Source organism: Saccostrea echinata, unplaced genomic scaffold (assembly GCF_033153115.1).
Source record: "Saccostrea echinata isolate AGI-Se365-2 ecotype Australia unplaced genomic scaffold, CSIRO_AGI_Sech_v1 ptg000044l, whole genome shotgun sequence".
In the NCBI taxonomy this organism is placed as follows: domain Eukaryota; kingdom Metazoa; phylum Mollusca; class Bivalvia; order Ostreida; family Ostreidae; genus Saccostrea; species Saccostrea echinata.
Window position 1 is genome coordinate 1,145,416 of NW_026889793.1, and position 16,069 is coordinate 1,161,484.

Here is a 16,069-nt window from a genome sequence, read left to right on the forward strand (position 1 = left end):
GTGTCTAAAGACCCTGAAGACATTAGTGAAGGTTTGATGTCTCTACCATCTACGGTTTCAGAGGAGTAGCGATAACAAGGTTTTTCGCAGAAGGGGCAATAACTTTCAAAGGGTTAAGCTTAGGGGACTAGAATGAAATCTTTGAAATAGATTTAAGAGTACATATTCATGATGCAGAGACAGATAGTATATGTTGAAAGACAAAAGAGCAGTAAAAAGAGCTTAATTTCTTATTTTTTGAATGACCTTGACCTTTGACCTTTGCATACATTTTAAGATCAAAGGTCAACAAATCTTTTGCAGTTGGTCCCATGTCTCTACGACTTATCGTTTTGAAAATTTTTAATTATTCATAAAGATCAAAAACTTTCAGGGGCAATAACTCATAAAAGGGGTTGACGAATACTTTCGCAATGAAAAGATTGAAGAGTCCCCTCAATTAGTCGAAGACATTGGTGAAGGTTCCGTACCTCTGTGCTTTACAGTTTTGAAGGAGTAGCGATAACAAGCTTTTTTGCAAAAGGGGTAATAACTCCTTGAGGGGTCGAAGTTCATTTACGCAGGGTCAACTGCAAAAATCTTTTACGGAGTACATTCTCATGGACTATAAATCTTTTCGATAAATCTTGAAACTCAAAATCACACGGCGGAAAAATAATAAAAAATAATAATAATAAGAAACAGAAGAATATCAATAGGTCTTTCCACAGAAAGGTGGAAAGACCTAATAATAATAATAATAACTAGTAGACTAATTGTTCTCGAACAATTAGAGGTCTTTCCACCTTCTTTAAATTTCATATATTCTTCACATTTAACTCTCTACTGTTTAATTTTTTACAAAAGAAACCAGAAATGGCTTGAGAGATGGAAAAAATGAAAATTTTAAAAATTTTGAAATGACCTTGACCTTTGACCTTGAACAAATATTCAAGGTCAAAGGTCAAGGGTCACATTGCAATTAACCCCATGCTTCTACGACTTTTAGTTTTAAAGTTATAAGGTTTAATAGTAAGCGCAAAGACATTAAAGGGCGATAACTCATATAAGGGGTCATTGGATACTTTCGCACTGAATAGATTGAAGTTGTGTCTAAAGACCCTGAAGACATTAGTGAAGATTTTGTGCCTCTATGGTTTACGGTTTCGGAGGAGTAGCGATAACAAGGTTTTCAGTAAAAGGGGCAATAACTTTTAAAGGGGTAAATCTTAGGGGACAAGTATGAAATATTTGAAATAGTTTTAAGAGGACATATTAATGATGCAAAGATATTAAGTATATGTTGAAAGACAAAAGAGATATAAAAAGAGCTTAATTTCTCATATTTGGAATGACCTTGACCTTTGACCTTTGCATATATTTTAAGGTCAAAGGTCAATGAATCTTATGCAGTTGATCCCATGTCTCTACGACTTATCGTTTTGAAAATTTTTAATTATTTGTAAACATCAAAAACTTTCAGGGGCAATAACTCATAAAAGGGGTGCACGAATACTTTCGCAATGTAAAGATTGAAGAGTCCCCTCAATTAGTTGAAGACATTGGTGAAGGTTTCGTACCTCTACGGTTTATGGTTTCGAAGGAGTAGCGATAACAAGGTTTTATTGCGAAAGGGGTTGTAACTCCTGAAGGGGTCAAAGTTCATACACGCAGGGTCAACTATAAAAATCTTTTAAAGAGTACATTCTTATAGACTATAAATCTTTTCGATATATCTTGAAACATAGAATCACATCAGGGGGTGGAAAAATAATAATAATAATAATAACTAGTAGACTAATTGTTCTCGAACAATTAGAGGTCTTTCCACCTTTAAATTTCATATATTCTTCATATTTAACTCTCTACTCTTTATTTTTATACAAAAGAAACCAGAAATGGCTTGAGAGATGGAAAAAATGAAAATTTAAAAAAAAATGAAATGACCTTGACCTTTGACCTTGATTAAATATTCAAGGTCAAAGGCCAAGGGTCACATTACAATTAACCCCATGCTTCTACGACTTTTAGCTTTATAGTTATAAGGTTTAATAGTAAGAGCAAAGACGTTAAAGGGCGATAACTCATATAAGGGGTCATCGGATACTAGATTGAAGTTGTGTCTAAAGACCCTGAAGACATTAGTGAAGGTTTTGTGCCTCTACGGTTTACGGTTTCGGGGGGAGTAGCGATAACAAGGTTTTCAGAAAAGGGGGCAATAACTTTTAAAGGGGTAAATCTTAGGGGACAAGTATGAAATCTTTGAAATAGTTTAAAGAGGACATATTAATGATGCATAGATATTTAGTACATGTTGAAAGACAAAAGAGATATAAAAAGAGCTTCATTTCTCATATATTGAATGACCTTGACCTTTGACCTTTGCATATATTTTAAGGTCAAAGGTCAATGAATCTTACGCAGTTGGTCACATGTCTCTACGACTTATCATTTTGAAAATGTTTAATTATTTGTAAACATCAAAAACTTTCAGGGGCAATAACTCATAAAAGGGGTTGACGAATACTTTCGCAATGAAAAGATTGAAGAGTCCCCTCAATTAGTCGAAGACATTGGTGAAGGTTTCGTACCTCTATGGTTTACGGTTTCGAAGGAGTAGCGATAACAAGGTTTTATTGCGAAAGGGGTAATAACTCTTTGAGGGGTCAAAGTTCATATACGCAGGGTCAACTGCAAAAATCTTTTACGGAGTTTATTCTCATGGACTATAAATCTTTTCGATAAATCTTGAAACTCAAAATCTTGCGGAGGAAAAATAAGAAGAATAATAAGAAACAGAAGAAAACCAATAGGTCTTTCCACAGAAAGGTGGAAAGACCTAATAACTAGGAGAGTAATTGTTCAGAGAACAATTAGAGGCCTTTCCACCTTTTTAAGTGTTTCCGTGTCATTTGGGTTGAAAAAAAGGAGAAAAATGCAAAAAATGCCAAAAAAAAAAAAATAAAAAAAATAAAAATGCTCCTCCAGCTGGGATCGAACTCAAAACCCTTGGATTGAAAGGTAGGTGCGCTAACCATTCGGCCACGCATTCCGATAACATACATAAGTTAATTGTTTAAGACTATAGAAGAAATGCAAGCGTATTTTTAGAATCGGTAGGGGAAGAAAGAAGTTCCGTAAAAGGAAATAGTTCCTGAACTTGCAAGCAGTATATAAAATAACAAGGGACGGGCTGCGTGAGAAAATGTTAACACTGTTCCCTAATGAAAATGTATTAATGGACTGTAGCCCGATTCATGGATATTGTGAGCATGCTGAATTTTTTGTAAATAGCTTTGTTGTAAGCTTAAAAGATCGGGTTCGGATTTTAACATTTCTGACTGAATATCCTGAAATAAATATGAAACATTTAAATAAGCATTTCTTTGGGTTAAATTAAATATGTGTAGCACAAATTAAACTCCCAGCATGCATCTTTAGAAGGGAAACACGACAATGAAAGCGAGAATTGTTTTTTTATATACCGAAAATCGCTATTTCTGGAAACTGATTAATTCTAAATAAAAATCAAATAAATTCCAAATGTAAAAGAAAGAGAGAATGCTTGATATTAAAATATCGTATCATATCAGGAGAATTGAATGCTACTAACGACATCTGAAGAAATAGCCGATAAAAGGTTTAGATCATTTCTTCGTTCACCTGCACTTAAATTTCAAACACAACAGAACTTGTAGTTTTTGCCGTGAAACTTCAGGACTTCTATAAACTTATAAGACTCACCGTAAAACTGTCCAGAAAGTTTCTCTGAGGTCAATACTACATTTTAAACCGAATTTGGTGTCGATCCGAGGTCTGGTTTGAATTCTAGAGTAATATTCTACGTTGTTGTTGATGTGATTTTTTTTTTTTTTAAGAAGGGGGGGGTGAATTATTTATTTTATGCCTCTTTTAAACTAAGAATTGTAACTACTTCCACATCCTTAAGCCTTATTGTGACCTTTGGGTCAAGGTCAAAGGTCAGGTTCAAAGGTCAAGGTCATTACAAAAAAAAAAACAACAAAAAAACAAAAAACAAAAAAACCAAGAAATCTTTACTTTCTAAGTTTTTACCTGATACTGGAGCTGAATGCATGTCCTTACTTTTCCATTTGTCCCAAAGTCAAGGTCAAAGGTCAAGGTCAAAGTTCAAGGTCATTTGGTGAATTGCTATATTTTACACATATATAAGGAATTTCTTATGTTTTTAAATGACCTTGACCTTTGACCTTGACCTATATTTCAAGGTCAAAGGTCAAATATTGCGATGCAGTTGGTCCCATGTCTCTAAGAAACACCGTTTTAAAAAAAAAAGTTCATTAAATGTAAGTAGCATAAACTTTCAGGGGCAGTAACTCATACAAGGGACCAAAGAATGCTTTCGCAATGATAGAATGAAGAGAGTACTAAATGAGTCGAAGACACTGATGAAGGTTTGGAATCTCTACGGTTTACGGTTTCGGAGGAGTAGCGATAACAAAGTTTTGTTGCAAAAGGGGTGACAACTTTTGAAGGGGTCAAGCTCGGGGGACAAGAATGAAATCTTTGAAATAGTTTTAGAAGGACATATTAAAGATGCAAAGATATTCAGTATATGTTGAAAGACAAAAGAGATATTAAAAAAGCTAATTTTCTCATAGTTTGAATGACCTTGACCTTTGACCTCTATATAAATTTCAAGGTCAAAGGTTGAGATATCCAATGCCATTGGTCCCATGTCTCTACAATTAATCGTTTAAAAAAAAAAAAAATTATTCGTAACCATCAAAAACTTTCAGGGGCAATAACTAATTAAAGGGGTTCATGCAACCTTTCGCTCTGAAAAGATTGAAGAGTCTACTAAATTAGTCGAAGACATTAGTGAAGGTTTCGTATCTCTAAAGTTTAAGGTTTCGAAGGAGTAGCGATAACAAGCTTTTATTGCGAAAGGGGTTATAACTTCTTGAGGGGTCAAAGTTCATATACGCAGGGTCAACTGCAAAAATCTTTTTCGAAGTACATTCTTATGGACTTTAAATCTTTTCGATAACTTATGAAACAAAAAATCATTCGGCGGAAAAATAATAATAATAATAATAAACAGAACAATTTCAATAGGTCTTTCCACAGAAAGGTGGAAAGACCTAATAAACAGAAGAATATCAATAGGTCTTTCCACAGAAAGGTGGAAAGACCTAATAATAATAAACAGAAGAATATCAATAGGTCTTTCCACAGAAAGGTGGAAAGACCTAATAATAACTAGTAGACTAATTGTTCACAGAACAATTAGAGGTCTTTCCACCTTTTTAAGTGTTTCCATGTAATTTGGGCTGTAAAAAAAGAAGAAAACTGAAGGAAAAAAAAAATTGTTCTTCCAGCAGGGATCGAACTCGGAACCCTTAGCTTGAAAGGCAGGCGCGCTAACCACTACGCCACCAATTCCGATGAAGATTTATGCAGTAAACTACCTATTCAAGAATAAAAAATTGTTGTACAACGTAGTTATCGGAATTGAATAGTTTTGAGAAACATGTTTCCATATCATTTGGCTTACAAAAGAACAGAAGAAAGAAAGAAAGAAGAAGAAGAAGAAAAAAGCAACAAAATAAATAAAAAATCAAAAATTCGTATTTTGCTATAGATTTATTGTCGGGCTCGTTTCTCTATAGAGTTCAAAAGGTCTTTGCGCATCTCCAAAAAAAGATGTTTTTTTTTTGTTTTTTTTTGCGATTTAGGGGCCAATTTTTCTCTCTTTCCCCTTCTCTCTTCCTTTCTCTTCTTCTCTCTTTCTCTCTCTCTCTCTCTCTCCTTTTTTCTTTTTGCTTCCGTGTTGATGGCATTTGTTTACATATAGTTACCATGGAAGTACAATGCATGCATGACATGTGTTTTACTGTGCATATCGTAATTCTATTTTTGTGCACTGTGCATTCGAAGGTTTAATTTGAGGTGTTAAATGTTCTGATTTAGTTAGACTACTTAGAAAAGTGCCGATGAAATAAATCGGACTCGAGGCTAATGGTATGTAGGTCGTCATATAGGAAAACATGGATTGGACTCAAAGCGACCTGACTGCGGGTCCTAAGATTGTTGCAGGCTCAGTAAGAAGATTCCTGAATGAAACAAGCTTCCATGTGGGTTATATTAAATGCAGCTATGATAAATAAAATGTTCTACATGCATTTTAAGAAGAAAAGAAGATAATTAAAGCGTGGAATAGTTTATTTCATACATTTATATTGGTTTAACCCCCCCCCTTTTCATATATTCCGTATTTCTCGTATTTTGGATGACCTTGACCTTTGACCTTGACCTAAATTTCAAGGTCAAAGTTTCTAAAGTAGTCGAAGACACTGTTGAAGGTTTCGCATCTGTACGCTCAATGGTTGTGGAGGAGTAGCGATAACAAGGCTTTTGGCACAAGGGGCAAGAAATTTTTAATGCGTCAGGCTAAGGGGTTGAAAAGTGAAATCTGAAAATAGTTTTAAAAGGACATATGATGTATTTAATGTTATGTAATATATGTTGTCAGACAAAAGAGATTTTAAAAGAGCTAAATTTCTCATATTTAGAGTGACCTTGACCTTTGACCTTGAACAAATTTTGAAGTCAAACGACGAAAAATCCAATGCAGTTAGTTTTGTGTCTCTACAATGAATCGTTTTAATTTTTTTCATCATACGTAAAGAAGAAAAACTTTCAGGGGGCAATAACTCATCAAAGTGCTGGATCTATCATTTCGCAATGCAAGATCGAAAAGTCTTCTCAAGTAGTCAAAGACATCGGTGAAGGTTTCGTAACTCTAGGGTTTATGGTTTCGGAGGAGTAGCGATAACAAGGTTTTATTGCAAAAGGGGTTATAACTCCTCGAGGGTTCAAAGTTCATATACGCAGGGTCAACTGCAAAAATCTTTTACGAAGTACATTCTTATGGACCATGAATCTTTTCGATAAATCTTGAAACTCAAAAACACGTGGCGGAAAAATAATAATAACTAGTAGACTAATTGTTCACAGAACAATTAGAGGTCTTTCCACCTTTTTAAGTGTTTCCATGTAATTTGGGCTGTAAAAAAAGAAGAAAAATGCCAAAAAAAAAAAAAAAAAAAAAAAAAGTTCTTCCAGCAGGGATCGAACTCAGAACCCTTAGCTTGAAAGGCAGACGCGCTAACCACTACGCCACGAATTCGGATGAAGATGTATGCAGTAAACTACCTATTTAGGAATTTTAAAAAAAATTGTTGTACAACATAGTTATCGGAATTGAATAGTTTTGAGAAACATGTTTCCATATCATTTGGCTTTCAAAAGAACAAAAGAAAGAAGAAGAAAAATACAAGAAAATAAATAAACTCAAAAATTCGTCTTTTGCTATAGATTTATAGTCGGGCTCGTTTCTCCGTAGAGTTCAAAAGGTCTTCGCGCAGCTCCAAAAAAAGATGTTTTTTTTTTTTTTTTTTTTTTTTTTTGGCGATTTAGGGGCCAATTTTTCTCTCTTTCCCCTTCTCTCTTCCTTTCTCTTCTTCTCTCTTCCTTTCTCTCTCTCTCTCTCTCTTTTCTTTTTGCTTCCGTGTTGATGGCATTTGTTTACATAGTTACCATGGAAGTACAATGCATGCATGACATGTGTTTTACTGTGCATATCGTAATTCTATTTTTGTGCACTGTGCATTCGAAGGTTTAATTTGAGGTGTTAAATGTTCTGATTTAGTTAAACTACTTAGAAAAGTGCCGATGAAATAAATCGGACTCGAGGCTAATGGTATGTAGGTCGTCATATAGGAAAACATGGACTGGACTCAAAGCGACCTGACTGCGGATCCTAAGATTGTTGCAGGCTCAGTAAGAAGATTCCTGAATGAAACAAGCTTCCATGTGGGTTATATTAAATGCAGCTATGATAAATAAAATGATCTACATGCATTTTAAGAAGAAAAGAAGATAATTAAAGCGTGGAATAGTTTATTTCATACATTTATATTGGTTTAACACCCCCCCCCCTTTCATATATTCTGTATTTCTCGTATTTTGGATGACCTTGACCTTTGACCTTGACCTAATTTTCAAGGTCAAAGTTTCTAAAGTAGTCGAAGACACTGTCGAAGGTTTCGCATCTCTACGGTCAATGGTTTCGGAGGAGTAGCGATAACAAGGTTTTTCGCACAAGGGGCAAGAACTTTTTAATGCGTCAGGCTTAGGGGTTGAAAAGTGAAATCTGAAAATAGTTTTAAAAGGACATATGATGTATTTAATGTTATGTAATATATGTTGTAAGACAAAAGAGATATAAAAAGAGCTATATTTCTCATATTTAGAGTGACCTTGACCTTTGACCTTGAACAGATTTTGAAGGTCAGATGATGAAGAATCCAATGCAGTTGGTTTCGTGTCTCTACGATTAATCGGTTTCATTATTTTCATTATACGTAAAAGAACAAAAACTTTCAGGGGGCAATAACTCATCATTGTGCTCCAACTATCATTTCACAATGAAAGATTGAAAAGTCTTCTCAAGTAGTCGAAGACATCGGTGAAGGTTTCGTAACTCTAGGGTTTACGGTTTCAGAGGAGTAGCGATAACAAGCTTTTATTGCGAAAGGGTTCATAACTCTTTGAGGGGTCAAAGTTCATATACGCAGGGTCAACTGCAAAAATCTTTTACCAAGTACATTCTTATGGACCATGAATCTTTTCGATAAATCTTGAAACTCAAAAACACGCGGCGGAAAAATAATAATAATAATAAACAGAACAATTTCAATAGGACTTTCCACAGAAAGGTGGAAAGCCCTAATAATAAACAGAAGAAAATCAATAGGTCTTTCCACAGAAAGGTGGAAAGACCTAATAATAATAATAACTAGTAGACTAATTGTTCTCGAACAATTAACTCTTTAACTGCTACACACTATTTATAGATAGCCTGCTGCTGATAAGAACTCAGGCTGCCTACCAGCACTGGTTTACTAGCTCACTTCCAGAGATAATTTCAAGCTGTGATGGAATGAAAACACAGTGCAGCAGTCAACACATTTATTGCTCATTATCTGATTATCTATGCATAATTGATAAAAACATGTATAACAAAAAATGATCTTCACATATTTATCTTACATATGGTATAATTCTTAACACATGTTTTATTTACAAAATTGTAATTTAGCAATAAATTTATTAATTTTTACAAAGAAAATTACAGTAGAGAGAGTTTTTTTTGATTTATTCTTCACATTTTCCTTTAGAAATTTACATATTTTGCACATGATACTTTTCAAAGCATCCATTATCTATGCACAGAAACACTTGACACTGTTTGCACTGAATGTTCACTTCATGTCTCCTCTTTTCTTTAGTGCATTGCTTGCATTTCCCTCGCTTAGTAAGTCTTACCGGCCAGTGGGCTTTGCCCTCACTATCCACATTTGACTTTGCTTTTCTTTTCCTTGATCCACGGAAAGTTCCAATTAGTTTCTTGCAAAGTTCCATCCGGAAACTGAGTTGTGTCCTGGTTATTTCTCTGCCCCTTTTTGTCGTCAGTTTGTGGTTTGGTGATTCTTTCATACAGATGTATGAATTTACAATAGCTAGATCCACCAGAAACCATAACAAATACTTCCACCATTTTTTCGACTTGCGGCATGTAGAGTACTGCATACGCAATTGGTCTGCCCTGTCTACTCCGAACATGTACCTGTTATATTGCTGACCAATTACTGGGCATGGAACTTCTTTTAAATTGCCATCCTTCTGTTTTCTCTGAACATTGATGTGTTCATTTGGATCAGAATTTGTTGACAAATAAAAGACAGTCTTTTTGTCCCTCCAAGCAGTTGCACAGAGTTCATTTTTTTGGAGGATTTTATGATCACCATGGTTTTTTAACTTACATGACTTGATTCCCTCGGGCATGCCTTTTCGGTTGGCACGAACGGTCCCACAGCAGTAAACTTCCTCTGCATACAAGTCGGTAAAAAGTCGTGGAGATGAGAAGAAGTTATCCATGTACACATGATGGCCTTTATGGACTATTTTCCTTGTTAGATCCTTTACAACTCTGGTCCCAAGTCCTTCTTCTGTAGTACCACCATCAACTTTACCCGTGTATATTTGGAATTCATGGCAGTATCCATTTTGAGGTGACGCACGCTCCCAAACCTTTATTCCAAACTTCGTAGGCTTCGCTGGCAGGTACTGCTTGAATGATAACCTACCCTTGTAGGCTATCATTCCTTCATCTATACTTTGTTCTCGAGGGGGATTATAGTTGTCCAGACATTTTTGCAATACATCATCTAAGACTGGCCGAATATGGCATAATTTGTCATGACCAGCTGTTCTCCTTGGTGGATTATTTGTGACATCATTACAATGTAAGTATTTTGTTATAAGTTCAAAGCGCGCTCTTGTCATAATCTCTGGAATAGATTGAAATCCAAAGGGCCACTTTTGACTCCACGCTAAAGAATATGTTGGAATCTGCACCACAGAAAAATAAATATAGATTCCAAAGAATGCCTTCATTTCTTCAAGTCCAACTTCCTTCCACTTAGGGTCTGGCTTTGTCTCTTGGCATTTTTCTGCATAAGAATTTGTTTCCTCCACTATTTTGGTAAACAAACTGTCATCAAAAAACTTCAAGAAGAAATCAAGTTCATCTTTCTCCTTTTCAAGAGTAAATGTGGCACCTACCGGCTCTGTAAATGGCCTGTTGACAGGCTTGCGTAAAACTGAACGCCATGCCAAATCCTCGTCATCACTCTCCGATTCCGAGCTAGAATCGGCAGTAGAAAGTTCGGGAGTTGATACTGGAGACACAGATATATCACTTCCAACTTCACGAACTTGAAAATTTTCATTTGCTGTTTCAAAATATCCAAAAGAAAACTCAGAACTATCATTGCTACTTCCACCATCTTGACTACATCACGCTTTCTCAAAATATCGATCGTGTTTCACCCATCTGTATTTGGTTTTCCCCTTTCCAAATTTGGCATTTAATGACGTATATAGGTCGAGTCAACATTTGTCTTGATCCCTTTCATTGGTTTATAAAGTCATGTGACAGCTTTTCTGACCAATGATCGCTTATTTTACATAGGTAAATCAGACGGAAATTTACGTCTTCAAGTATACAAGCATGGCTGCCGATATCGTATATCTGCGTCTCTGAGTATGCAGCGCAGTTATATACGGACGCAAATATACGTCTCTGAGTATGAGAGCGGCTTAGATAAGGACGTAAATATACGTCTGTAGCAGTTAAAGAGTTAAAGGTCTTTCCACCTTCTTTAAATTTCTTTAATTTTCATATTTTACTCTCTAAAGTTAATTTTTATACAAAAAGAATCCAGTAATGGCTTGAAAATAGAAAAAAATGAAAATTTTGAAATGACCTTGACCTTTGACCTTTACCACACATTAAAGGTCAAAGGTTAAGAATCACATTGCAATTAGTTTCATGCTTCTAGGACTTATACTTTTAAAGTTATAAGGCCTACTATTAAGCGCAAAGCCGTTAAAGGGCGATAACTCATATAAAGGGTCATCAGATCCTTTCGCACTGAATAGATTGAAGTTGTGTCTAAAGACCCTGAAGACATTAGTGAAGGTTTGATGTCTCTACGGTCTACGGTTTCAGAGGAGTAGCGATAACAAGGTTTTTCGCACAAGGGGCAATAACTTTCAAAGGGTTTAAGTCTAGGGGACAAGAATGAAATCTTTGAAATAGTTTTAGAAGGACATATTAAAGATGCAAAGGCATATAGTATATGTTGAAAGACAAGAGAGTTATAAATATCTCATAGTTTGAATGACCTTGACCTTTGACCTTGACATAAATTTCAAGGTCAAATGTTAAAGAATTCAATGCAGTTGGTTTCATGTCTCTACGACTTATGGTTTTGAAAATTTTTAATTTTTCATGAATATCAAAAACTTTCAGGGGCAATAACTCATTGAAGTGGTCAACGAATTCTTTCGCAATGAATAGTTTGAAGAATCCCCTCAATTAGTCAAAGACATTGGTGAAGGTTTCGTACCTCTACGGTTTACGGTTTCGAAGGAGTAGCGATAACAAGCTATTCTTGCGAAAGGGGCAATAACTTCGTAAGAGGTCAAAGTTCAAACATGGGGGGTCGTTTTTCGGAATAACTTTTAATATCCAGTATCATGAACTATAAAGTTTTTCGATAAGTCTTGCGGTTTCAAAAGTCCGGGAAGAAAAATAATAATAATAATAAACATAAGCATTTCAAGAGGTCTTTCCACAGAAAGGTGGAAAGACCTAATAATAAACAGAACAATTTCAATAGGACTTTCCACAGAAAGGTGGAAAGCCCTAATAATAATAAACAGAACAATTTCAATAGGTCTTTCCACAGAAAGGTGGAAAGACCTAAATACGTGTAAATTTTCATTGGAAATTTGCTATATATTTTGTTCATATATATTTATTATTTTTTATTAGAGAAATTATAAAATAATAAATATACATGTATATCTACTTAGTACAAATTACTTTTGTCTTCTCTGATTTGAACACCGTGATTTAGCGTGAATGTAATGCGCACACGCAAGATTGTAAAATCCAAAAAATCCAGATGATTTCCGGAATTTTTTGAGGAATTTTCGTTGATTATTAATTAGCGAAGCTTAATTGAGAAAAAATAAAAACAAATTGGTAATCTTCAAGTACCAATGATGTTTAAAGTATATAAAACAAAAGACAGTACTCTTCCGATTTGTCGGTATTAAAGGCCAAAAATTCGAGTCTATTATTTTAATATAGTAGTATAGATAGTATATAGGTCCCTGCTAAAACTTTGCATTTTTTAATTAGGAGCCAGCTGGGGCCTAAATTTTGAAGGTCACTTATAAATAATTAATGCCTGATACATGGTTCATAGGGCAAGAGAAATCTATGTGTGGAAAATCATTAAATTCTGGGAACCCTCAGATATCACCTTCTGCATGATTTTTACATAGACTTGTACTTTATTGAAATGTTACTTTAGAAATGAATAAAAAATAACTGAAAATAAGAAAAATACATGTATTTATGAAATAATAATTACCATAAATTATTTAAAATGCCGGATAAAAATTATAATACATATCGGAATAAATATGTTCACTTTTTTTTAAAAATCATTTTTACTAAAAGCGTTCGAAACCAAAAGATCACCACTATCATTATATACAATGTATGAACATAAATAATATATACAAAATACGTATAAACACTCAACATACAGATTACATAATAAAAGTCTCTTTCCGATGCAGAAAATGGAGGTCAGCTGCAGTGTCTAGCTTGTTTAGAATCTTAACTTGATATCACCATTTTGACAAGTACTCTGTAAATTTATATGCCTAGGTAAATTCGTACAATTGAGATATTTCCTATATACGTTCATGCATAACGCAAAACAGGCATGGGCAATTGGCTCATCCTATCCCCCCCCCCCCCGATTCTTTCTCTATCAAAGAAGTTTTACGTACCATAAAAATGTAATAAACTGATTTATTACACTCTGTGTTATTACAATTTACGTCGATATCAACGCAGAATGTAATAACAAAAATATAATTGCACACTTTTTTGGATTATTACGTTCAGCGTAACAAACCTGTCTTATTTTTTTTTCTCCTCAAATTTATATATGTATATCTACTCTAACATTCAATTCAAAAACATGGAAGAAAAAAATCCTCCTTAGATAGATTTACACTTACCAAGAAAAAAAAAATAAACATAAAAGCAACAAAATATAAATGTATGATTTTATAAAAACACTTTCGTCAGACTTTGAGTATCTAATGACTTTAAAACGAGGAGTGTGTAAGCTTAAGATGTAGCATTCATCTTGCAAATAATTGATATATACAGAACTGGGAGTAAGGATGTCAACGATATCCATGTGTCCCAGGGATCTGTCCTATGCCGTGTCACAAGACGGCTGTATCCCTATATGTATCACAGGCTGCAGCCAGGTACTAAGACACCGCGTGGCCGTAGGAACCAAGGAGGGCATGGGGGCTGTGCCCCCTAATAATGTTGCCGATGTATAGAATACTATAGAAAACATAGCTACTATATGCTTGTGCCCCCTCAATAATAACGTCTGATGACCTTTTCCTTTTTTGCTTGTCAAGGAATTTTGGTAGTCGATAGTGTCCCCCAACTGAAAATGTATGGCTGTGCCCCCTCAAAGTGAAATTGCATCCTACGGGCCTGCATGGCTTGTTAAACGCCACTGTACATGTATAATAAGCTAGAAAACACAATACAACACTCGGCAGTTGTATTTACAATAAAACATCCCATTAATTACAGTCACCATACCTGCTTCTTAGACAGCCAAACACAGAATGACGATATCACCTCGGATGCACTCTTATATACACTAGCGACATCGGATTAACCTTGGCTTCCATCATACATGTACCCCTAATGATAAAACCCGTTATCAAATTAACACCGAGCCCGATCTTCACAAATCGAAAAGAAGATACAAATCAAACAATGTCTTTGTTTACATTCATTTCAGATCTTTTAGGTATTTACTAAATAAAAGAGAATTTTGAATGTAAGGAGAAAATTGTGAAATGTTGTTGAATGAAAGATAATGACAAGTTATAATTGGATTTTTGCTTGTACATGACTTTTGATTTTTTTTATCCTTTGTTTTCTTTATTAGGTGAATACAATAACTTTTCACCGGAAGTCAGATGTCTTTTGTACAGCTTACTGTTAACTGAAAAATATCAGCTGAATCTCAATGAACAATCCTACAGAATCACAAGGGACAAAATCAGAGACAGATTTTTCACTTTTATTACTGATGACGGCTTGGTAGATCTTCCTGATGGGATCACAGAAACACATAATGGTGTGATATCCTTTATATCAGACGATATCCGACATGACGTCATGTACGCCTTTGTTACGGAGTGTTTGGTGGAGGACAGTGATCTGGAGTTTTTCCTGGCCACGGCGTCACGTGACGTGATATCAGAATACTGCAGGTCCTGGAAGTATGAGAGGAGTGAGGGAGAGAGATGTCTGTATATACCGGACAGACCGGATAAGATGTACGACCTCTTCATAGACAAACTACAGCTGGACATCATCACACACTGTACCGTGTCTGACAGGGGGATTCATGGCAGTATCAGTAAACGTTGTAAGTATCAATTTAGCATAGTTACTATTTGCTAAGAAAGTAGTGATATAGTCAATTTAATACCTGCTTTGGAAATAAACGTGGATTTTTATTCATACACTTCCTAAATTTTCTGCGGAACATTGATCAATCTTGTACATAAATTCCATTCAAAATTGTAAGTAGTATATGCTGAATAATGGTTCTATAAGAAATTATTTTATTTAATATTTTGTACTAAATAAGATGATACTTTCAAAGATATATGAATTTCGGTAAATTCAGAGCGAAGTTTGAGGAAGTATTTTTGTGTCGCCTAGAGCAGAGCGGCACTTAGGGATCACTTTACCCGGCGTCTGTCTGTCTGTCCGTCTGTCACACCTTATATCTCGAGAACTGTAAGAGGTATATGTATTTGATATTTTGCACACATATAGGTTGGCTCTATGGCTTTTGTGTTTTACCATGATTACCGACCTAGTTATCCTTGAACTTGACCTTTGACCTACTTTAACTTCTTTTTGACATTTAAGAGGTAAGTCTATGCTATTTAGCATATGTACTGTTTGTCATAAAACATTTTGAAAAATACTAGCGTCACAGTCCACTTTGCCTTGACCTTTCACCTACTTTGCAAAATATACTGTAAAATTTAACTTATGTCTTTTGAATTTAGAGAGGCAGGGATTTGATAATTAGCATTTATACATGTTTATGAGCTCATGACAATGTACTTTGACATTGTATAAAATACAATAACCACAAAAGAATGAAATTTAAGAACTATGAGAATACATTGGGATTGGTATTCCAGTATGGATGGTGTGGACTGACAATTGCGGTAAAGACAGACTGAAGTCTCTCTTGAAAGATTGTTTAAAATCACATATTAATTATTAAATTAATTGAAAAATAATTATTTATTATAATTTAAATTTTATTAA

The 16,069-nt window shown here is 34.8% G+C and overlaps 1 protein-coding gene across 1 annotated transcript in view; it reads left to right on the top strand.

Moving 5' to 3' along the window:
* Positions 1–16,069, top strand: part of LOC133201424 (uncharacterized) — a 63,907-nt gene that overhangs the window by 32,656 nt on the left and 15,182 nt on the right. The window contains exon 6 of the mRNA XM_061337227.1: positions 14,661–15,146. Within this exon, the coding sequence (XP_061193211.1) occupies positions 14,661–15,146 (486 nt within the window). The remainder of the gene's footprint in view (positions 1–14,660; positions 15,147–16,069) is intronic.